The sequence below is a fragment of the Anabrus simplex genome, chromosome 3 (assembly GCF_040414725.1).
Source record: "Anabrus simplex isolate iqAnaSimp1 chromosome 3, ASM4041472v1, whole genome shotgun sequence".
NCBI classification, from domain to species: domain Eukaryota; kingdom Metazoa; phylum Arthropoda; class Insecta; order Orthoptera; family Tettigoniidae; genus Anabrus; species Anabrus simplex.
Window position 1 is genome coordinate 216,605,296 of NC_090267.1, and position 23,683 is coordinate 216,628,978.

Sequence of the window (23,683 nt, forward strand, 5' to 3'; positions counted from 1 at the left end):
GCTCTAATTTCTTGCCTCTGCATTGCTCATCAGACATAACTAATAACACCATAAGTCATCTTCTTATCTTTTTACCGAAGAATCCCTGCGACTAAATTTCTCTTCTGTTAGCCCTTCACAATTTATTGAGAGACACTTTATTTTCCAATACACCCACTTCGTATTTACATATTTGTCCTATCCGGCTGTCCTCAGTTATAATCCTATTTTCTCATAATTTCAACTATCATAGCTGTATTACTTTCATCCTTAATTACTACGTAGTATGCGAGTTCTAATCCCGAAACCTGGAAACTCTTATGTTTGAGGAGAAATTCCAAACTGTTCAAAAGGATCATTTTTGGCCCCGGAAAGTATCGCATATGAATGTAATTTTAATGACGGTCCAGACCTTCGCTTCGGGATAATAATTGATGGCTAAACGGTAGGTCGCATCACATAACAGAATCCGCAATCGCCGTTCGTTTTGGAGAGATCTACTACTTTGGTCCTGTGATTTTTTCGTGTCTCGGTTGTTTTACTTTAGGTAGTGCTGCATTTCTCAATTATATTAAAATCTCTCCAACTCGATTGTGAGTGACATTAGGAAAAAGGGCCTCTCTTTATGACGAAAGCTCTCCATCTCTATTTTGAATGGCAGTTGCCAAGTAAGCCTGCCGTTATAATTGAATCGCCCAAACTTGATTGTGATTGGCAGTGGGAAATGTTGCCTGTCATTATCCTGAAAACTTCCCTTAATACCTACCTTGCATCGGAAACAAGGTATGGCGTCCTCTCTGTTTTGTTTCTCGGATAGCGCCAAGTGACATGAAATTTAATATAATCTTACTCACTGCCTTTACAGTAATTAGAGAAATCCGTACAGTCAACAATGCAGATTACCGCAGCGAAGCATGGGTACATGTGCTAGTATATATATATGTTATTATCCTGTAATTTACGTGGTTATGTGTAAGAGAAGACCACGAGTCCTAACTTTGCCAGTGCTAGACTTCAAAATAAATAAATAAATAAATAAATAAATAAATAAATAAATAAATAAATAAATTATATAAGTTAATGACAAGAGCGTGCCATTGTCGGCCGATGGGGGGGGGGGTTATAGTTACAAAATGATGGTAGAACACAATGAAGGTGCATGCATGACTTGTCTTGCAAGGGCGCTGATATAAGTGAATTACACATCTGTTGGGTCTACAACTATGTCTCTGAATGTTTATTTACTTTATTGTTTATTGTCAGTTTCTATTTATTTTGTTTTGTGAATAAATATTATATGGGGGTTCTAACCCCCAGTAACCCCCTCCTTCCCCCCCGCTACGCCCCTGAATGAACATTCAAGAAAATTGTGTTGTGAAGAAATTGCGAAACGTATCTGAATTTGCAAATTATCGCAACATATAGACAATAAATAGCTTCAGGCTGATCGAAAACGGATTCGACGCGTTAGAGCGGTTTGTTAGAATGTCGTAAGTTCAAAATCATCACCGCTTGGGGTCAAAACACTTATTGGAAGAGTCTCAAATTTAATATTTCCAAGCGTTGTGAGGCAAGTTTCACACTGCAGGAGCCGTAGCCGAGCACATCCACGACTCTAGATTTATCTTTTGTCCGAAATACTGACATCAGCCTTTTGTTTTATTTATGTTCCTTTTTATATTTCAGATACATTGAACATCAAAATTGTCTTAAATATGCATAAATTTGTGCAGAATTAATAAATCAAATGTCAATAATAAAATGTCTTACTCAAAGATGACCAGATACTTAATTTTAATAATACCTATCATCGGTACGTACCCTTGTGGATACAACCCCGTTCACTTTCTTATTGTGACTGATTGTATGCTATATTTTGTTACATGTATTTTTGTTATATCCACCAAACTTGTCATATTTAACTGTTATTTTATGATGATAAGCGAGTCTACCAAACAATTTAACTCTTCATTTACTTGTATTTCTGTACAGACGCTGGGCGAAATCTACTCTCGTCTTGGTTCCTTTGTTTGGAGTCCACTACATGGTGTTCCTTGTTCCTGCATACTACTCGTACATAGGTGTGGATGAAATAGTTGAAGTCACCTGGCTGTTCTGTGACCAGTTCTTTGCCTCATTCCAGGTAAAATAAAGTATGACTTTCAGATGTTCCCTACCAAGAATTTTGATGATAGACTCTACTTCACTATTCAGTGATGGTGATAACTGAGTGGCCAGTTGAAAGAAAGTTTTATGTTTACCGGAAAATTAATTTTGTTCTTTTGCGACGTGTTGGTCCTTAGTACATCCTCTATTGGAAAATATACAAATATAGTCACTGGACGTAGTCTATCCGAAGTAGAAACAATTGCAAAGGTAGGTACAGATGCAAGGAGTGCTATATCCAATAGGTATCCTTAGAATTCATGATGCAGTGTTTCAAGGAGCTGATATATCCATTGCCTCAATTTTAAGAAAACACGTATTAGAAGTAATAACATGAAGACAGAAAGCAAAGAAATGACAATACATTATTATTATTATTATTATTATTATTATTATTATTATTATTATTATTGTACCGGGCGGTACACCTCTACACCGTTTATTTAAAAGTTGCGCCAGTTGAAACTCCTCTTCTGGAGGAAGGTTGAACTTTATCTATTCTATTAATTCTCTACTTTCTCAGAAGATGTCACCACGTGGAAAATTTTGAGTTTTTGAACTGTGTCACTTTTGATGTGTTTTTGTTTCGCTTGAAGTAAGAAGTGTGAACTTTCTCTTCTAGAGGACACTACTGAAGATCAACAATAGCGCACCCTAGTACGGAGTCAAAGAACTATTTTGTTGGAGAAATTTTTATTTCAAAAGTTTGTTTCTTGTTAAATTTCTTTCTGTTATTGTTTAAGTTGGCTGTATACCCCTCTTTTTCCCCTTGTTTTAGATTTATCCAATCCCGAATTTCTTTTAGTAATTTCTGACCAATCAGATGTATCTTCCCCCAACTTGAATCGATTGCGGGGTCCTATCCAATAAAAACATTGTGGGCGGGTGTTTTCATTCCCCTAACGCCTAGAAACTTCCGCGAGAGTATATAAACTGCTGATTTTATGGTCTCCGGGCCACTTCTGTTCCATCTTTCAGTGTATTAAGTACATAGCAGGAGGCGGGAAGCGCCTCTTTCTTCTTCAGCCGTTCAACACCAGGTAATGGCCTATTAATAACTTCTTTTCTTGCTAGGTCGGCAGTTTAACACTCGCGGCGGGTTCGAAGCATTTCCATCATGTAAGCTTTTCCCAAAATGTAATTACTCTTTTCATCTTTTTCTTGTAAAGCTACATATTGGGATAGAGAGTGCTAACCCTCTCGAGCTCCCACTCACATTTGTTTTGAGGTGAACTTATTTTTTTCAAACTATTCTTCGTTTATGTAATGTAAAGTGTTCTTCTCTAAGTCACCTCTGTAGTATGGGATTAGCCCTTGCGTTAGCGGCCCAGAGCCAGATTAGGTTTTAAAAACAAAGTGTATTAGGAGTGCAAGATCGCCTTCTCTCAAATTGTTATTTTAGAGGTCATGTAATCAACCTTCTTTTCATGTAATAGACCTCCGTAGGTTGGGTATTTTACCCCTGTGAATACGTCCTTAGAGGACAGCTTGAAGGTAGAGTTTGGTGTGGCCTTGTGATAGGCTTACAATTTTGAGAGCGGATCGCTCTTTGAAATTTGTTTCTGTATGCCTCGTGCAGGCTTTATGTGTAATGTTTGGAGCCAGTGCTCCTGGGCATGAATGGGGTTTTCTGCCCCTTGGCATTTTTGCTACTCTGTACCTGTTATGATTGTTATCTCTTGTTTTTGAAAAGAAAATATAACCTAGTTAAATTTTAAATTAATTTTACATTGCACGTTAATTTCGTAGCTTGAAACCCATTCACACCCGCACCTTCTTTCACCTCTACCTACCACGGATATCTCCGTAACAAGTGGTAGCAAAGCGTGGTTGAATGGGTCTCAATTTAGCCCCTTTTGACGGCTAAACATTGCTTTACTTCGAACTCTAACAATTTTCTCAGTTGCTGGAATTTTTTGAGTTTTTTTTTTATTGTTCTGTCATCATGTCCGGCCCTCGCGATGTTCTCCTCCTTAACTATTTGCGCAAAGAGGAGTTGATATACGAGTTAACTATCAGAAACGTTCAATCTGGAGGAACGGTTGCAATAGACACTAACAAGCTTAGAGAGTCCCTTGATTTGCCCATTTCCATCCCCAATTTGGGAGAGAAAGAAATTGACGACTCTCTTTCCACGATCACGGAGAATATTACTGGGCTAGCTTCCGTAGTTAGTTTTTTTGATGAAAATGATCCGTCTCCTAACCAAATTAAGCGTGTGCAAGGCAGATTATATCACTTTTCAAATAGAGTTAATGATCTGTTGTCTCTGAAGGTGAATGACGTTCAGAGGAAGCAAGCTAATAGGCTCCTTGAAACTATCTCTGAATTGTCTAGTAAAGTCACTCAATTGTTAACTGGGGAAGTTCCTCCCAAATCTGATCAGCCCACCATAGTGAATGTAAGTAGGGAGGAAGAACCTGCAAAGGGAGAAGGCAATAGGATAACCGTTGCTGCTCAAACTATCTCTGCCCCATTGGACAACGAGTCTGAACGCCGCACATCGTTGAACAATGTACGTGCTGAATTAACTTCCTTGCCATTGAAACCTTTACCTACTATGTCGCCCGGGTTTAGCAGCTTGCCTCATCCATTGGCAATGTTGCTCAGAGGTATATCCAAGTTTTCCGTTAATACCACCAGTGACGTAATTTCATTTTTAAGATTTCTAGTGGAATTTCAGGATCATGCCCTTGTGTTTTCTCTTTCCCCATGTCAAATTTTGCAAATTATCTATCCTTATGCTATTGGGGTTCTCTCAGATAAAATAGTAAGAGCCATAGCTGAACAGTCATCTATCGAAGATTTCCATGCACATCTGCTTGCAAATTTTATTCCTGCCCGCGCGAGGTCATCTCTTATTCAGAAATACTATTATCGGGTACAGCGCTTGGATGAAAACCTGGCAGACTTCATCCAAGATATTAAGTTTTATACTAGGGTGTTTGCTCTCCACTTCCCTGAGGATCAGATCGTGCAAGCTATTGTCGAAGGGATTTCACCACCCTACAGGTCATATTTGTGTTTCACGGCGTGCCCGCAAACCTTCTCTGAACTGGAAGCATTAGCCGTCTCTGCGGAAGGAGTTAGGTATGCCGATTCCTTGCGTGTGGCAAAAGAACCCCCGCCTTCTTTTAGTAATACTCGGCTTCCACCTCGCCGATCAGTCACCCCTCGTAAATGTTATGCTTGCGGGTCGCCTGACCATCTGCGCAATAAGTGTCCTCTGATCAAGTCTAGTAGGGCAAATAATGGAGCTGGTTCATCACAAGGCTGTTTTAAGTGTGGGGCCTTCTCACATATCGCCAAAAATTGCCCAAACTCAAATAGCACCCCCTCCTGCTCAACTTCTGGTGCAAATTCCACCTATGCCAATAATAAAAAGTGACTAGTGGCATCGGCTGAGTCGACTAATCCATCTTCCCGAGACTCAGCCCCTAGTAAACAGGTTGTAAATGCAGAGAACAATCAGCCTTCAAATTCATCTTTTGAATGCCCTAAAGAATGTCTTAGGATTGCGGCGGATACCCCCGCACCTGTTCCTTTTCTTAAGATTGAGTTAAATAACGAGCCTATAACAGCTCTCTTAGATTCAGGCAGTGTTTGTTCGATTATTTCGGCTGAATGGTATTCTAAATTGAAATCTGTTTGTAAACTACCTGACCATGTCTCAGCTCTTATTCAATATGTTTCGGCTAATTCATCGCCATTAGAAATTCTAGGTTCCGTACTGGTCAAAATTCGTATTTTTAAATTTACATGGAAAATCAAACTGTTTGTGGCTAAGCACTTGTCTTGCCCCATCATATTGGGAGCGGACTTCATTTCTCACACTGGTCTTGTGCTCGATCTCCAGAGTAGGTCGTGCACATTCAAATTTGCGTCCAATTGTAGAATTCCCTTGTTAAAGTGTAATTCTGTATCATGTTCATCTATTTCGCCTACCCAGGATGAGATGTTGTTAGACCTTAGACATCTACCTGAGGAGCAGGCTGATGGTATTCGGAAACTGTGTCAGTCGTTTCCCGAGGTGTTCTCTGATACTCTTGGTGTTACTGACCTTATTGAATACAAAATTGAGGTCACGGATTCGATTCCTGTCCGTTTTCCACCGTATAGGCTATCTCCACCTAAAATGAAGGCTCTGAAAGAAATCATCGATCAGATGTTGAAGGATGGTATTATTAGGCCCTCTAAGTCAGCGTATTCTTCGCCTATTTTTCTAGTCCCGAAACCCCAAGGAGGCTTCAGGCCTGTCATTGATTACAGGGCTCTCAATCGGAAGGTGGTGTTGCAATCGGTGCCCCTTCCCGACCTTCATTCTTGCTTTTCATGGTTTCGTAAGGCCAAGTTCTTCACCATCTTGGACTTGAATCAGGCCTATAATCAAATTCCCCTTGCCGAAGAGTCTAAACATCTTACAGCGTTTGCCACGGACTGGAACTTATACGAATACAACCGCGTGCCTTTCGGGCTCCCCACGGGGGCAGCTGTGCTCACTAGGCTACTAGATAGGGTCTTTTCCGACATCAAATTTGAGTACTTATATCACTACTTGGATGATGTCGTCGTATTTTCCGAGACTTTTGAAGAACATCTAGATCATCTGCGAGAAGTTCTGAATCGCCTTCGTAAGGCTGGGTTAACTGTCAAGTTGTCCAAGGTTGCCTTTGCTAAGCCCTCTATGTCATTCCTAGGGCATATTGTGTCACCCGATGGGGTAGCTGTCGATCATTCTAGAACACAGGCCATCCGTGATTTTAAACCTCCTAAGGACATCAAAGGTATCGCTAGATTCATTGGTATGGTGAATTTCTTCAGGAAGTTTATTCCTAACTTCGCTAATAGAGCGGCGCCCTTAAACCTTCTTCGTAGGAAAGGCATCAAATTCGAGTGGGGACCTTCTCAACAAGCCGCTTTCGAAGATCTTAAATTAGCTCTCTGTAATGCCCCTGTACTTGCTATGCCTGATTTCTCGAAGAAATTCATCGTCCAAACGGACGCGTCGTCGTCAGCTGTAGCTGCAGTCCTTCTTCAAGAGACTGAACTAGGGAGGCGTCCCATCGCCTATGCATCTAGGACTCTATCGGCTCAAGAAGCCAAGTATTCCATCTATGAGCTCGAAGGGTTGGCAGTCTTATTCGCCTTAGAAAAGTTCCGTCTCTATCTGGAACATGTCAAATTCGACCTGGAGACAGATAACCAAGCCTTAAGCTGGGTCTTAGGTAGACCGCGTCGTACTGGTCGTATAGCCCGTTGGGCCATCCGTATTTCCGCCTTCCAATTCGATGTCAGGCATATCAGAGGTACCGAAAATGTTGTGGCTGATGGACTCAGCCGTATGTTTTCAAACGAGGTCGAGACCCATGAACCGGTCGACAGTTCATTACCTTCCGAGTCCATACTATCTGGTGTTAATGCCATCCTAACCGATGCTCCCATGCTCTTTAGGGATATCGAGAAATACCAACGTGAAGATCCTACGCTGGCTCCGATAATGGAAACCCTTTCTTCTGGGGAACATGCTGTCCCTTATGTTCTGAGGAATGGTGTTCTATGTTGCCCTTCGAGGCATGATAAGTTGATGAAAGTTGTTGTTCCAGCGGTTCTTGTACCTATGATCTTCAAATACTATCATGAGACCCCATTGGGGGGGCATCTTGGAATCTTTAAAACTCGTGAAAAGATTCGTGAAATGTTCATATGGAAAGGTATGGACGGTGAAATTCGGGAACTCGTAAAAGCTTGTAAATCTTGTTTGATCAGTAAACCCACCATGTCCACTAAGGTAGGCCTTTTGTCTTCTCATCAAGCGTCGCGCCCCATGGAACGCCTGTATATTGATTATGTGGGACCCTTCCCCCAGTCAAAGGGCAATGCCAACAAGTTCATCTTTGTGTGTGTAGATGGTTTTACAAGATTTTCCTGGTTATTTCCGACTAAGCTGGCTACCGCTCAGTCAACCATTACTTGCTTAAATTCTATTTTTGCTTCTTTTGGTCCGTGCCAATACATTGTATCTGATAATGCTAAAGCTTTTACATCAAATCTGTTTCGTAAATTCTGTTTTGACTTGTCCATCTCTCATGTAACTACATCTGCTTATTACCCTCAACCATCTCTGGCTGAACGGGTTAACCGTAATCTCAGGTCCGCACTTATTGCCTATCATCATGAAGATCATTCTAGGTGGGACACGTCCCTGCATTGGTTAGCTTTTGCTTTGAATTCGGCGGTTCATGAATCACACAAATTTACTCCAGCTTCTTTGATGTTTAAGTTCGTTCCCAACACGCCGCTCTCTAACCTCTGGTCTCTGAATGACATTCTGCCCGAGACAATAGATCCGGACAACATTAAAGATCTTTGGAAGAAGGCTAAAGCCAATCTTAAAGTGTCTCATGAAAAGGTTAGGGAAAGGTATGATCGTGGACGGAGACCCACCACTTTGAAGGTAGGTGACCAGGTTATGGTCAAAAATTTTGTTCCCGCGGGCAAGCTTGCCCCCAGATTTCATGGGCCTTGTATCATTCTCGATTTTCTTACGCCGGTTACCTTATTGCTAAGTAATCCAGCCACCGAGAGGATATTTAGAGTTCACCTGTCCCAGGTGAAACCGGTGTAATTTCTGTGTTAACTTGCTTCATATTATTTTGAAAGGATATGAAGGTTATATTTTTTTGAGTTTCACTTTTAAGGCATTCTGCCCCTTCTGTAATATTTTGGTTTTAGATGTAAGCCTTGTGTAAAACCTGCCCCGACCCGTTAAACTGCCATCCTGTTCTTGCCACGGCCATTACCACGCTCCCGTCTCCTGCTCCACCTTACACTGTGGCTTCATAATAGTAAATGCCATGGATATCTACACGCCGCTGGCCCCTCAACCTCTCCACAAGCCTGTACCCTCAAAGAAGATGATAGTCCAACACTATTCTGCCGCCTAGCTTTAATGTTTCAGCGCCCCCGCAGCCGCGCAGCGCCGTGCAGCGACTGGGGAGGGGGATGGGCCCCCTCCTCTCCAGCGAGGACGACATGTGCACGGCGAGCCGGAGCTCTCCTCCCGGCCAAGGCTGATGTGCGGCGCACGACCTGCTACATGCCCGCAGCCTGTATCTGTTCACCGCGGGCGCGGCGTACTTCAACACCTCTGCTCCCCTCATAGTGCGGGCGAGCGGTATCTCAGGGTACTTGAGGGGTCCGAGCGGCCTCCGTTGGACGCAAGCTGCAACGGCCGGTCTGGCCATCCGACTCAATCTACATCAACTACATGGACAGTCACCATAAGCAATAACTACACTTGGGAATTCAACAACAATATTTGGTGGACATTGCAAAATTTTTCTTCACCTTTAAGTATTAAAAGTTTATCTTCAGAAATTCAAATTCTACAAACATAAAGACTTTCATTCACCTGCAACAACAACATTTTGAAACTGAATTAAGAAATCTTGTAAATGCTTCTGCTATCTATCTTCGTATCAACATCATTACTTGGACTTTGTTTCAAACTGATTTCATGTGTCACCCCTGGAGGAACTTTTGGGGGGGGAGGTCTGTACCGGGCGGTACACCTCTACACCGTTTATTTAAAAGTTGCGCCAGTTGAAACTCCTCTTCTGGAGGAAGGTTGAACTTTATCTATTCTATTAATTCTCTACTTTCTCAGAAGATGTCACCACGTGGAAAATTTTGAGTTTTTGAACTGTGTCACTTTTGATGTGTTTTTGTTTCGCTTGAAGTAAGAAGTGTGAACTTTCTCTTCTAGAGGACACTACTGAAGATCAACAATAGCGCACCCTAGTACGGAGTCAAAGAACTATTTTGTTGGAGAAATTTTTATTTCAAAAGTTTGTTTCTTGTTAAATTTCTTTCTGTTATTGTTTAAGTTGGCTGTATACCCCTCTTTTTCCCCTTGTTTTAGATTTATCCAATCCCGAATTTCTTTTAGTAATTTCTGACCAATCAGATGTATCTTCCCCCAACTTGAATCGATTGCGGGGTCCTATCCAATAAAAACATTGTGGGCGGGTGTTTTCATTCCCCTAACGCCTAGAAACTTCCGCGAGAGTATATAAACTGCTGATTTTATGGTCTCCGGGCCACTTCTGTTCCATCTTTCAGTGTATTAAGTACATAGCAGGAGGCGGGAAGCGCCTCTTTCTTCTTCAGCCGTTCAACACCAGGTAATGGCCTATTAATAACTTCTTTTCTTGCTAGGTCGGCAGTTTAACACTCGCGGCGGGTTCGAAGCATTTCCATCATGTAACCTTTTCCCAAAATGTAATTACTCTTTTCATCTTTTTCTTGTAAAGCTACATATTGGGATAGAGAGTGCTAACCCTCTCGAGCTCCCACTCACATTTGTTTTGAGGTGAACTTATTTTTTTCAAACTATTCTTCGTTTATGTAATGTAAAGTGTTCTTCTCTAAGTCACCTCTGTAGTATGGGATTAGCCCTTGCGTTAGCGGCCCAGAGCCAGATTAGGTTTTAAAAACAAAGTGTATTAGGAGTGCAAGATCGCCTTCTCTCAAATTGTTATTTTAGAGGTCATGCAATCAACCTTCTTTTCATGTAATAGACCTCCGTAGGTTGGGTATTTTACCCCTGTGAATACGTCCTTAGAGGACAGCTTGAAGGTAGAGTTTGGTGTGGCCTTGTGATAGGCTTACAATTTTGAGAGCGGATCGCTCTTTGAAATTTGTTTCTGTATGCCTCGTGCAGGCTTTATGTGTAATGTTTGGAGCCAGTGCTCCTGGGCATGAATGGGGTTTTCTGCCCCTTGGCATTTTTGCTACTCTGTACCTGTTATGATTGTTATCTCTTGTTTTTGAAAAGAAAATATAACCTAGTTAAATTTTAAATTAATTTTACATTGCACGTTAATTTCGTAGCTTGAAACCCATTCACACCCGCACCTTCTTTCACCTCTACCTACCACGGATATCTCCGTAACAATTATTATTATTATTATTATTAGATAATGTCATTGCGGGTTTCGTGTAGTCACTATTCATTGATGGTGATAACTGAGTAGCCAGTTGAAAGAAAGTTTTATGTTTACCGGAAAATTAATTTTGTTCTTTTGCGACGTATTACTCCTTAGTACATCCTCTATTGGCATATATACAAATAATCAAATGGAGTTGTAAAAAAATTGAAGATGTTTTAAATTGTAAGTTCATCTAAACATTCTCTTGAAATCAGTGTTTCTAAATAGAAGAGATTGGCCGCCCTTGGAAACATAATCCGAAATTGCGAGTTTTGTAGTGCTTATAACATATATTTGTTACTAGCGAATGTACCCGTGCTTCGCTACGGTATTCTACATTGTATTCGAATATCGAAGTAAATAGTGTACATGCAATAAATAAGATTGTTTTAAAATTGCATGTCTCTTAGCGTTATCCGAGAAACAGCATGGGGAGGTCCCTATACGTTGTTTCCAATGTAAAGTGTTTGTTACGGATTTGTGATATAACGGTAGGCTCACTTGCCTACTGCCATTCACAATCGAGTTGGGAAGTTTACATCATAATTGCAGGCCCCATTGCCTACTACGCGAACAGAATCGATTTGGGGAGTTTTCGTTAAAATGGCAGCCCCCTTTCCTACTTCCAGACAGATTACAGTTGAGGAGTTCTTATTATAATGTCAGGCCATTACCCCACTATCACTAGAAATTGAGTTGTGCAGTTATCATTATAATGCCAGGCCCATTTTCCTACTGCGAGCCAGCTTACTGCCAGTCACACCAAGTTGGTGAGTTTCCATCAAAATAGCAGGCCACTATGCCTAATGCCAGTCACACTTTAGATGAGGACATTTCTTTATAATGGCGGGCACCCTTGCCTACTGCCAAACACAATCGGGTAGGGGAGTTTTAAACAAAACTGCATGCTCACTCGCCTTCTGCAAGTCAAATCGAGAAGTGAACTATTCATTACAATTATAGGCCTTCCTTACTAATGACAGTTACACAGGCGATGGAGAAGGAACTCTTTCCTAATGCCAGTCAAAGTCGGTGTGGGGAGTACTGATTACAATAGCAGACCCACCCTTTCTCGATCACTACAAATCGACATCAGTGAATATATATAGATCGACATACGAAAGTATATGCGTGTTTACAATATTGAAGACCTTCATTTACAGATTAACTGCTACTAAACGTACGTCATATATACTGAAGACCTTCATTTACAGATTAACTGCTACTAAACGTACGTCATATCGACAAAGGATTATACCATAAGACACGTCGGATTTAGTGGCCTAAATGGCTGGTGCTATGATATGTCATCTATTCTTGGGTCAGACTGAGTTAGAAACGTGGAACAGGGTAAAGGTTTTGTAAGATTATCTCACATTACATTACTTTTCGGATAATTATGTGACAGCTACATACATAGCATTTGGCTCACATATGGCTACTGGGTGGGCCAATTTTCGTTAAGAGTTTGATGATTCTGTATTTCATATAAGTAATTGAAGGTATGAATTATGGATGTGAAAATTCCAAATTGACTTAACATCGATTAATGGAGAAAAATCAAACGTAAAAGGGATACAGATACGGCAAAAAGTCATAAGACCAAGGTTGTAGATCATTCCAAATTGAACGTTGATTGTGAAATCCGTTATGTGATAGGAATTTCCGAAGGTGTGCACCATCATGAAAATTGCCTACATATTTCGATATTCTTCGGGGATAAAAAGTGAAAAATTTAATGATCTAGGACGTTTTCCGTTCGTTACAGGCTAAAACGTATAATTTTGTCAAATTTCAATTATCTTCTTTTTCTTCTGGCAGATTATGCCGCAATCTGGATTTTGGGCGAGGCGGGAAATAATTAGGACTTTCAGGAAACTATACCAAAAATTATGGAGATGGTCATTATTACCCCCTAAGCGGAAAGCTGTACGAAAATTTCGCAAAAATAGTCAGTGTAGACTACTACGTTACGATTTGATTTATACAGATAAGGAATCTGCTCCATGTAAAACACCTTTTGGGCTATGTCCGCTGGACTTAACCTGCAAAACTGACCATTCATTATATCTCCCTTATTAAAACTCCTGACGAAAAAAATGCACATGAAGAAAAAAAGGTTTAGAGGTGGAATTCCACCACGTTTGGTCGATTTCCAGTCAGGTTGGTCTTGTTCTGTATATATTGTGGAAGAGTAAAATCACCATTTCGGTTCCCAATAAACCGCCAGTCCATTCCGGAACATGAAATGTTATTTACGTTTAAAACCTACCTTTGGACAGGTGGATGCTAAATATAAAGTTTGGTTCGAATGTCTTCAGTAGTTTTCAAGTTATAAGGAATACGCTTTACACGCACTCGCTCGTGAGTTAAGTCCAATGGGACTTGTACAGAAAAACGGTCCGTTAATGATATCTCCCTTATTAATCCTCGTATCGAAATGATGCACATGAGAGAAAAGGTTTAGAAATTAATTTCTACCAAGGCAGGTAGATTTAAATTAACGTTGGTTGTGTATATTTTGTGGAAGTGCAAAATCACTGTTTCGGTTTCGTATAAACCCCCAGTCAGTTCAGGGATTTAGAAACAATATTTGCCCTAAAACCTATCAAGGACAGGTATATTCTAAATATGAGTAATGGTGGAAATACAACCAGTAGTTTGTAGCACTCGCGTACATACGGAGTAATTAAGGAAGAAAATAATACAGTTAAGAAAGTTGAAAGTAATAGAAAATGGATTATCACTGAGGACAGCCGGCTAACGACAAATATGTAAATGCAAAGTTAATGTATTGGAAAATCAAATGCCCCTCAATAAATTATGCTAGTGTGAGTTATGGATATAATAAAGCGTAACAGAGGAGAAATTTAGGTCCAGTGATTCTTAGGTAAACAAATAATAAGAAGATGACTAATGGTGTTATTACTTAATCTATTCGAGGGCGGTTATAACATCCAACGATATTCCGCCAATATCCCGCAGATAGGCCGATTGACGCCTCTCTTTTCTTCTACCCAAGGAACAAACACGAATTTAAAAGCATGATGAGGAAAATGGCAATACGTTACTTCCCTGCTGGTATGCAGTCAGAGACGTTGCCACGGTAACCTGTAGATTCGTTGTCGGTCTGTCGATCACTCAATGCAGAGCATGATACCAGCGGAAAATTGTAAATTTCTCCGTCATGTGAAGAGTAAAGTAAATTATGAACATAACGAAAGTTGTTTATAATGAAGAGACATTTCACGTACGGTAAACGAAGTTTACAGAAAATCAATAGTATAAGAGAAAATTGAGGAAAACCATTCTGGTTTTCCTATAAACCCCCGTCTATTCAAAGATTTTAAAATAATATGCATATCGAAACCTTCCCCGGGATGAGTATACTCTAAATGTGAAGTTTGGTTCAGATCTATCCAGCCGTTTTGAAGTGATGGTAGAAGAACCATTCAGGTTTTCCTATAAACACCCCGTCTATTCAAAGATTTTAAAATGATATGCATATCGAAACATTCCACGGGATGAGTATACTCTAAATATGAAGTTTGGTTGCGATCTATCCAGCTGTTTCGACGTGATGGTGGGAAAAACCATTCTGGTTTTCCTATAAACCCTCCGTCTGTTCAAAGATTATAAAATGATATGCATATCGAAACCTTCCCCGGGATGAGTATACTCTAAATATGAAGGTTGGTTGAGATCTATTGAGCCGTTTCGACGTGATGGTTGAAAAACCATTCTGGTTTTCCTATAAACCCCCCGTGTATTCAAAGATTTTAAAATGAGTCGCATATCGAAACCTTCCCCGGGATGAGTGTACTCTAAATATGAAGTTTGGTTGAGATCTATCCAGCCGTTTTGACGTGATGGTGGAAAAACCATTCTGGTTTTCCTATAACCCCCCATGTATGCAAAGATTTTAAAATTATATGCATATCGAAACCTTCCCCGGGATGAGTATACTCTAAATATGAAGTTTGGTTGAGATCTATCCAGCCGTTTCGACGGGATGGTGGAACAGACAAACAGACAAACAGACAAACAGACACGAAACGTAAAAACCACCGATTCGGTCTTGAGTTGACCTAAAACGGATAAATGTCTGAAAATTGGGCAAAACAAAAGAAATTACAGACAGCGGACCCCCTACAATTTTATTTATATAGATAAACTTCATAATGATCTGTATTAACAGTTTTTATACGTGAAATCACAAATATGGTTATATTAGTAAAAATCGGTCATATTAAATAAATGTACCCATTTTACTTCATTTCACATCCATCTATTGTACTGAAATATCAGCCCAACATTACAATTACGCTTTGAATTAATGAATTAATGATAATAAATTCAACGTCATGAGACTAGAATAGGGTCAATTTTGGAGATTGTCACAGTTTCGGTTTTGCCGTGTAGGCAATACATTGCAGCTGTGAATAAGACAATTAAATTGGATCATATGGTTTAATTTCATTTGCTTCTTAGTAAAATATTGAAGTGTTTTTAGAGCTGACATTTCCGCGATCTGTTGAAGTACTGCTGCGTTCTTTGTGCGGGCTGGGTCACGTCGTTGGACTATTTTCAATCGATTTCAGCTGCCAGGGGACTTTCATTGCCTCGGATCGAGTGGGAGTACCATATATCAAAAGCCTATATCAGGAATAATATAATATCATTGATACGTCGCTAACCTGTACACAATATACAAAGAATACAGATACTGTCCAACCCATGTGAGAAGCGTAACAGTACTTAAAGTTTCGAACGTTATTATCAGTTGTCTCACGTTATCAGCAGCATGTCCGTCCCCATGGCTAAAGAGTTCTTTCCAACTCTGGCGGTGTTAGGTTTGTGAGGTAGAAGGAGTCATTCATTTTTCAACACAGCAATTCACACGAGTTTTACATAATATCACTTTAAATATTTCATTACAAGTCAGGTATCATAAAAATTACACCGAAGTCACTTGAAATTCGCACATAAATTACACATCGCTCTTTAATTCTCCCTCATGTTTGATTGGCCTCTCACACTCGTACTAAAGTTGGCTCCTATTCAAACATCATTCATTGAAAATGCATGGATATGATCGATGCTGTTAAATGTATATTTGTAGTGATAGCCCATACGAATGCCTGACGTAATATTCTTATATTTCAGGGTTTCTTCGTGGCCGTCCTCTATTGTTTCCTAAATGGTGAAGTGCGCACTGAGTTGTCCAAGAAGAAGAAACGATTTTCATGTTCAAAACTGATGAGTCTGCTACCCTGGTCCCGGCGAGAGAGCATGTCCAACGGTATCCTGAGCACGGGGCGGTTCCACTTCAGGGCTCGTCACAGTCACCCCCGAGCCTCGTGCTATTCGAGTACGTCCTTCACATCTGTGAGTGTGGTACCCAACAGTAACTGCTGCCTCAATAAGAAGAGGGGTGCTGTAGAGTTCCTGCGTGGGAGCAACAGAACTGGCATACACGGTTCCTTCCACGGAGGAGTACCTAGCATCAAACATACACCGGAGCTTCCTACTATTAAGAGCTTTTCAGAAGTAAGTTGAGTGAAAAATTGTGAGAGTACATCTCCTTCCAAAGTTTCGTCCTCTGACTTTAGACTCATCTCCCCAATTCTTTCTTTATTCCTTTCCTTTCATGTTTATTTATCTTTCCGTTATCATTTACTTGTTGGTTTTTACAGGGTTCCTTCACCCTCACTTGCCGTGTCTCGCTCTTAGTGTATATCATTGTTGCTACCTTACGTTATAATAATAATAATAATAATAATAATAATAATAATAATAATAATAATAATAATATATAATATCATTGGTTTTATTTCACATTAACTACTTTTACGGTTTTCGGAGACGCTGAGGTGCCGGAATTTTGTCCCGCAGGGATTCTTTAACGTATCAGTAAATCTACCGACACGAGACTGACGTATTTGAGCACCTTCAAATACCACCGGACTGGGTTAGGATCGAACCCGTCAACTTGAACACAGAAGGCCAGCGCTCTTCCTTATGATCTACACAGCCCGGGCTAAAACATATCCATTTACATTCTACACGCATTAGTGAAGTATGGAAGAATGAATGTACAGTCATTTTCAAATTAGTAGTTCGGAAATCATGAGTGGTTGAAATGTTTACATGATTCGTTTGCTGGCGTAAAATATATTACGACAGCTTTCAATATATTGTGAGGTGAAATACAGTGAATTCTTTCTACGAACTGCATTGTCATAGATAGTGCACAGTCTGTGAAGAAGAGAATTCGCATAAGCAGATCTTTCAGTTTTCTCAGTTTGAAATGTTGATTTTTTTCTGCTATCGAATTTAGGACCATGGAATAGTTAAAGTAGCAGGAATTTAGATTTATCAGTTCTACCTTTAATAATTTTGTAGTGAAATATCACAATATAATTCTTCCTTCAGAATTCCAGAATCACAATTTGAAATTTAGAAGAAGTTCGTTGGATGGTGTGAAAAGCTGTGTATATGCTTGATTTTGTGTTATGCAATACGATCAAAATTTGGTATAGACTGGAATATTCATTCATCCTCTTCCAGCCCGGTTTTTACAATCTGCGTATTGTCTGCGAATTATTGGGTTCCTGGGCTACACAAGTCCTTGGTCATCTTACTACATACACATTAATACTGCATGTGTAATTAAGTTGTGGTCAACATCTGAATATCAAGCTAGTATAAAATAGGTGCCAAGTGAAAAGAAAACGTAATTAGCTATACTGGGGCTTTTAAGGGCAAGGATATTAAAATAAGCCGTTCAATATACCTTTTTTAAGTTTGCTCACGGGCACACTATGTTGTCTTATAAATAATAATAATAATAATAATTATTATTATTATTATTTGGCCTCAGCGAACGTGTGCTGTAATTTTGATTTAGCCTTATTTAGATTGGATAAGTTTAAGTTTCTACACGCACATGAGCTCGAATTCTGTTCGGAGATTTAGTCAGAGATTGATTTGACTGCGAACGCCCTTCCATAGCACCCCAAAATGCTCTACGGAGAACGAATATGGCGAAAGAGTAGGCGAGTGTTATATTGTCTATTCATCTTGGCTGCTCTGTCATGATTGTGAAAACGGTGACTTAATTATGCCAGTCTTGACATATACTGGCGAGTGTTGTAGTTCGTTAAATGATATCAAAATCAGTCCTGATATTCAATCTAATACCCTTTGGTGCTACTCGGCAGGCGTAGGCTATGTGCCGGCACCATGTTTCAATCTCTCCGCACCTCATTATCATTATATCACACACAGACGTGCAGGTCGTCTACGGGAGTCAACTATACAGACCTGCACCAGATGAGCTGTACATGCCCTCGGACACTCCTGGCATTACAAACCACACGATAAATAAATAAATAAATGAATTAATTAATTAATAACATCTAATAGCTCTCTAAATTTCTACTCCACGAAATGGTAAAGTTTGGGTTTCGTGAATGAAAGATGAATGACCCTTTAATCAGCTCATTCATGGGTATATTGGTGTTGACCTGACTGACCGTAATAGATGAATGACTATGTGGAATTTTACATAATGTCACTCAAATGCAGTCCTAATCTCTTTTGCTCCATAACCATATCAGCCTTTAATGTCAGTAGGGTACATTAAAAAAAGGCACTCCATAGAAATTTGGGATCTCAATTCAAGATATAATAACTTGTCCTGGATGATTCGTGACGACACTCGTGTGTATTCTTTGTCTGCTCTGTTTTATTTTGCATAAGTAGTAAACATAAAGTGCATCGGCCTATTTAGTTTCTACGGCAGCATTGTGCTTTAAATAGAGATGTTAAGCCTTTATTCTCTACTTCCCTAGATAAAGGATACTTCATTTTCTATAGTTTTACTATAAATATCTGAAATTCACGGATTGTTCAGATCCGGTATATTTAATGTCTAATTTTCTTAAAAGTGACAACTATGTTTGAGAAGGGCCTCAGAACGTATTTAAACGTAATTAAAACTAGTGGATTTGAATCAGCCGGACGAATGTTCGATTTCCAGAGGACCAAAAATACTACTACGAGACGTGAATCAGATTACGTAACACAATACAAAACAGCAGTTATTATAAATGAACTGCATTACAGTATAAACACTACATAAAAGTCAGTAAACAAGGCGGAAGAGTTTCAATTACACACAAGGCGTGCAAAACGGTTTGAGACAGAATGTACCGCGCGAGCAGACACGGGTCCACAAAAAACGATCTTTTAGTGCCCTCTCTCTGACACAGGAAAGAAACTTCAGATGACAAGTCATGAAATAAGAGCAATGAATGCCGGCATAAGAAAATACTAAACACACCGCCCACCTTAAATCAATAGTGTTAAAATAATATACAATTAAAGTGACCTATGTTAAGGTAATAGACATACAACACTTAAGTTACTAAAACAGTGGTTCTCTTTTTTACTATTTGGTTTACGCCGCACCGGCACGGTTAGATCTGATGGCGACGATGGAATAAGAAAAGGCTAGGAGTGGGAAGGGAACGACCGTGGCCTTAAGGTACAGTTCCAGCATTTGACTGGTATGAAAATGGGAAGAAACAGAAAATAATATTCAGGGCTGCCGACAGTGGAGGTCGAACCCACCATCTTCCGAATTCAGGCTGATAGGTACGTGTGCCTGGCTGAGTGGCACAGACAGTTGAGACGCTGGCCTCCTGACCCCATCTTGTTAGGCTCAATCCTAGCTCAGTCCGGTGGTATTTGAAGGTGCCCAAATAGGTCAGCCTCGTATCGGTAGATTTACAGGCACGTAGGAGAAGCCCTTCGGGACAAAATTCCGGCACCTTAGAGTCTCCGAAAACCGTCAAAATTAGTTAGTTGGACGTATATACAATAACATTATTGATACCTACGTGACCCAAACTTGTACCCACTTGCTCGGTCTGAAACAGTGTCAATAGCACAAAAACGCCTCGAATACCACATACTAGAACGTACCTGAGAAAGATAATGCATGAGATAATAAACACTGTGGAACACAAGTTAATCATTAATAAGAAAAGGGTACACCTTGTGCACTGCACGGCGTAATCTTCCAGTGGATGTCTTGGCATCCACTATGTGAACTAAGCATTCGGGTCCAATGTAGGTGCCCTCAACTACAGGTAGTTTCCAGTGGCTAGGTGTGGTCGTCCTTCACTATCACCACAGTTCCTGGCTGGATATTGTGATATTGTGTATCTCTGAAGACCACCTTTGGTGCTGCTGCGATTAATGAAGATTCATGGATCATTTCTTCCAAACCTGCTGAATCTTTTGTTGGATAATTTGCAATCTGGATAATCTGTTCATGAGAAAGTCGTTATAATCAGAGTCAGGTAAGGTGACAAGCACACCATAAACAAGGAAACGGCCGGGAGTAAGGGCTTGAAGGACGTTAGGATCAAAAGATAAGAGGAATAACGGGTTCGAATTTAGCTAGGCTTCCACTTGAACTAATATATTATGGTATTCACTCCTTCGTCGTAGATAATAATCGTATGGCCTCAGCTAACGTTTGTTGTCATTGTGATTTGAACCTATATAGGCTATCTGCATGTCAATTTCTAGAATAACATAAGCTCTAATTCTGGTAGAAGTTTTAGCTAGAGATTGTTGTATGGAAAACAAATATGGTGAAAGGGTAGGCCAGTCCGATACTGTTTATGTATCTTGGCTGTCCTGTCATGATTGTGAAAATAGTGACGCAAGGGTTTGTCAGTCTTGTCATATACTGGCGAGTGCTATAGTTACTTACGTGATGACCAAATTAGTCTTCATGTTCAATCTCCCTTGGGTTTCTTCGGCAAGTTGACACAAAGATTTCCGTCCCACATAGTTCTTCCCCACACAGTCACCAAACTGAGGCAGGTTAAGACGGATAAAAATTCCATTTAATACCTTCTGCAGTAGAGAAAATATTCAGTTGGTCTTGCGTATTCTTGCCATTTAACTATCTGTATTCTGATGGAGTGCTTTATTACCACCCTTGAAATTATTTCCATTGTCGCTACACATGCTTGATACTTTTCCACGTCTGGAAATGAATCTATGTAGGGTGGCTAAACGGGCATGTGTTTTAATGTCACTGATGAATTTAATGTGGTTGGCCTTTGTGGCCAGGTAGACAAAAAGAGTGGCGTAACATTTAATTCTAATTTTTCTACGAGCATTTACTGAACGAATTGAGAATGGGCCAGCGTAATCGACACCACAATTATGGAAGGGAGGATAGGGACGTCCTCTGGAACTCGGCAGCTGTCCTGTTTACTATTGTGAAGAGACAGTCTTGAGTCGGAAGTATTTGATACTGGAGTGAATAATCCGTCTGATAACTTGCTTAACAATAAGAATCCAAAATAGTGTACGAAGAGTGTAGTGAGGTAGCCAAAAAACTGCATGTACCTCTCGTGTTTATGCCGAATGATGATTTCCTTAAAATTACAAATAGGATTCATAACGACTGGATGCTTCTGAACATAATTAAGTTCTGACTGTCGAAGTCTACCGCCCACCCTTATCAAGGAAGAGGCAAAGTTTGCTGTGGCTCGAAACATGTGAAGTTTTGGACAAGGCATGGATCTCCGTACCATAGGCTCTCCACTGAGACTGATTGATACTCACATGTAATACCGCTTGAAATTCAGTCAATGTAAATGCTCATGACCTCTTGTCCATGTAGAAGCCGTAGGATTTCATATTAATACTGCATCATACTGGAATTAGTCACGTGAAGGATGCCATAGTAATCCTAATGTCCTGATGCCATCAGAATTCTCAATCTTCCAGGGAAGCTGAGATTCGCGCTTGTGTTCAGGAATGTTAAGCCGCGTTTCCACGAGGTGTGGCACTCTTGAGCCGATTACGCTTTCGTGATTGATCCACACCTATTCATGCTTGATGGAAAGCGTGATCCGTTCACACGGAAGGAACGAAATAGTCAGTAGAGACTTAGCCATGGACGAGTTACTTGCTGAAGGATGTGTGCGTGTGCGTTCAATTTTAGGGAATGGTCTTCGTATCATGCAGTTAAGAAAAAAACAGGCGAAGGAGATGGTGAGTAAGGCGTTGGATATTGTAAAGCAAAGGTTTGGGAGCTTCCACATTTATTGAAGGATAGCTCAGGCATTGTTCCTATAATTTCAAAGATTTGTTAAGAATGATAGAGGTACAGTTTGAAGATTTCTTAGAACGAGTTCGACCTCTAATAACAGAATGTGGAATATGCCTGCGCTATTTAGCAACAACCGATTCATTTAAAACATTAGAATGCTTTTCTCGTGTTCCTAAAACACGATTAGTTACGTAATCCCGTGCACGTGCAATGTACAACTCGTTGAAGTAGTATATCTAGGTAAGTAAACATGAAGAAAGATTTTTTATCAAAACCCAAACCTGCCAGTTTTCTTAGTTCCATTAATAGTATATATTATAAAATAACAGTACATTATAGTGTTATGATTTATTTAAACTATTACACATTTACTGTTAAAAACATCAAAAATGATCAAAATTGCATACGGTAGTCTATAGTCTATATTACAAATTTAACCGTGAATATTCCTTCTCGTTCAAAGGAGGAGTATACACGTTTTCAGAACCCCCATCACCACTACAAGATATACTAGGACTGGATAGATTATTTTCAGAAGATTATCCACACATTGTGTTGGTAATTAAAGTTATAATTCCTTGTTGCAACATAATAGCATGTTTTGTTTTCAAATTTTAGCAGTAATGATACTGCTGGTCGTAACTCTCCTCCACCTTTGCTGCCATCTCTGCAGCTTTCATGGATAAGTTTTACAGTTTATCCGGAGAGTTGAATGAAGGAGTTCATTTTCATAAACCAAGCAGCTTTAGGTTTGTAGATTTCATAGGTACACTTTCCTAATCTCTCTCTAACAGATATTTTCTTTAATTCTTGAAAAAATCTTCACAAGTTTTAAATTTCACTATGACTTCTTTTGGTCCAGATCCTGGTATACTTAGGGTATCGGATATTCGTTTAGCCGCTTCTGCGCACTTATGACGATCACAATCTTCATCTGACGTTGGATTGTATGGAACAGTTTACATTTGGTATAGTTCCAAAGATGGTGAAGTGTCATTGTCAGTAAATCTTAAAACAAGCTTACTAGACATCTTGCTTTACCAAAGTCAGGTGGCTCACGACTGAAAATGAAGCATGTTTGATCGTTTTACGAATCGTGAGCTGCTTGGCATCATCGGCAAGCTTACTACATCGACTTCACGAAAGCGTAATCGATTCAAGCGTGCCATGCGCCGTGGGAATGCGGTATTATGGAGTAACATTTAATCATTAGCGCACCACTTGTGCAACTGAAAACCCCCGCTTTCAATAATGTGGATAATGGCAATCTGTAATTCTTGAGCTCCTTGTAGGTTATCTGTACCTGTGACAAGGTAATCTACATGGTATAGGGTTAGAAGAATCTCCATCAGTGGCTAGCAGGGCGGGGCATCTGGTGGCCACGAAGGATGCTGGGGTAGTA

The 23,683-nt window shown here is 40.1% G+C and overlaps 1 protein-coding gene across 1 annotated transcript in view; it reads left to right on the top strand.

Moving 5' to 3' along the window:
* The window catches only part of LOC136867166 (secretin receptor), a 246,156-nt gene that overhangs the window by 208,302 nt on the left and 14,171 nt on the right, over positions 1-23,683 (top strand). The window contains exons 10-11 of the mRNA XM_067144283.2: positions 1,972-2,122; positions 16,302-16,685. Of these exons, the coding sequence (XP_067000384.2) occupies positions 1,972-2,122; positions 16,302-16,685 (535 nt within the window). The remainder of the gene's footprint in view (positions 1-1,971; positions 2,123-16,301; positions 16,686-23,683) is intronic.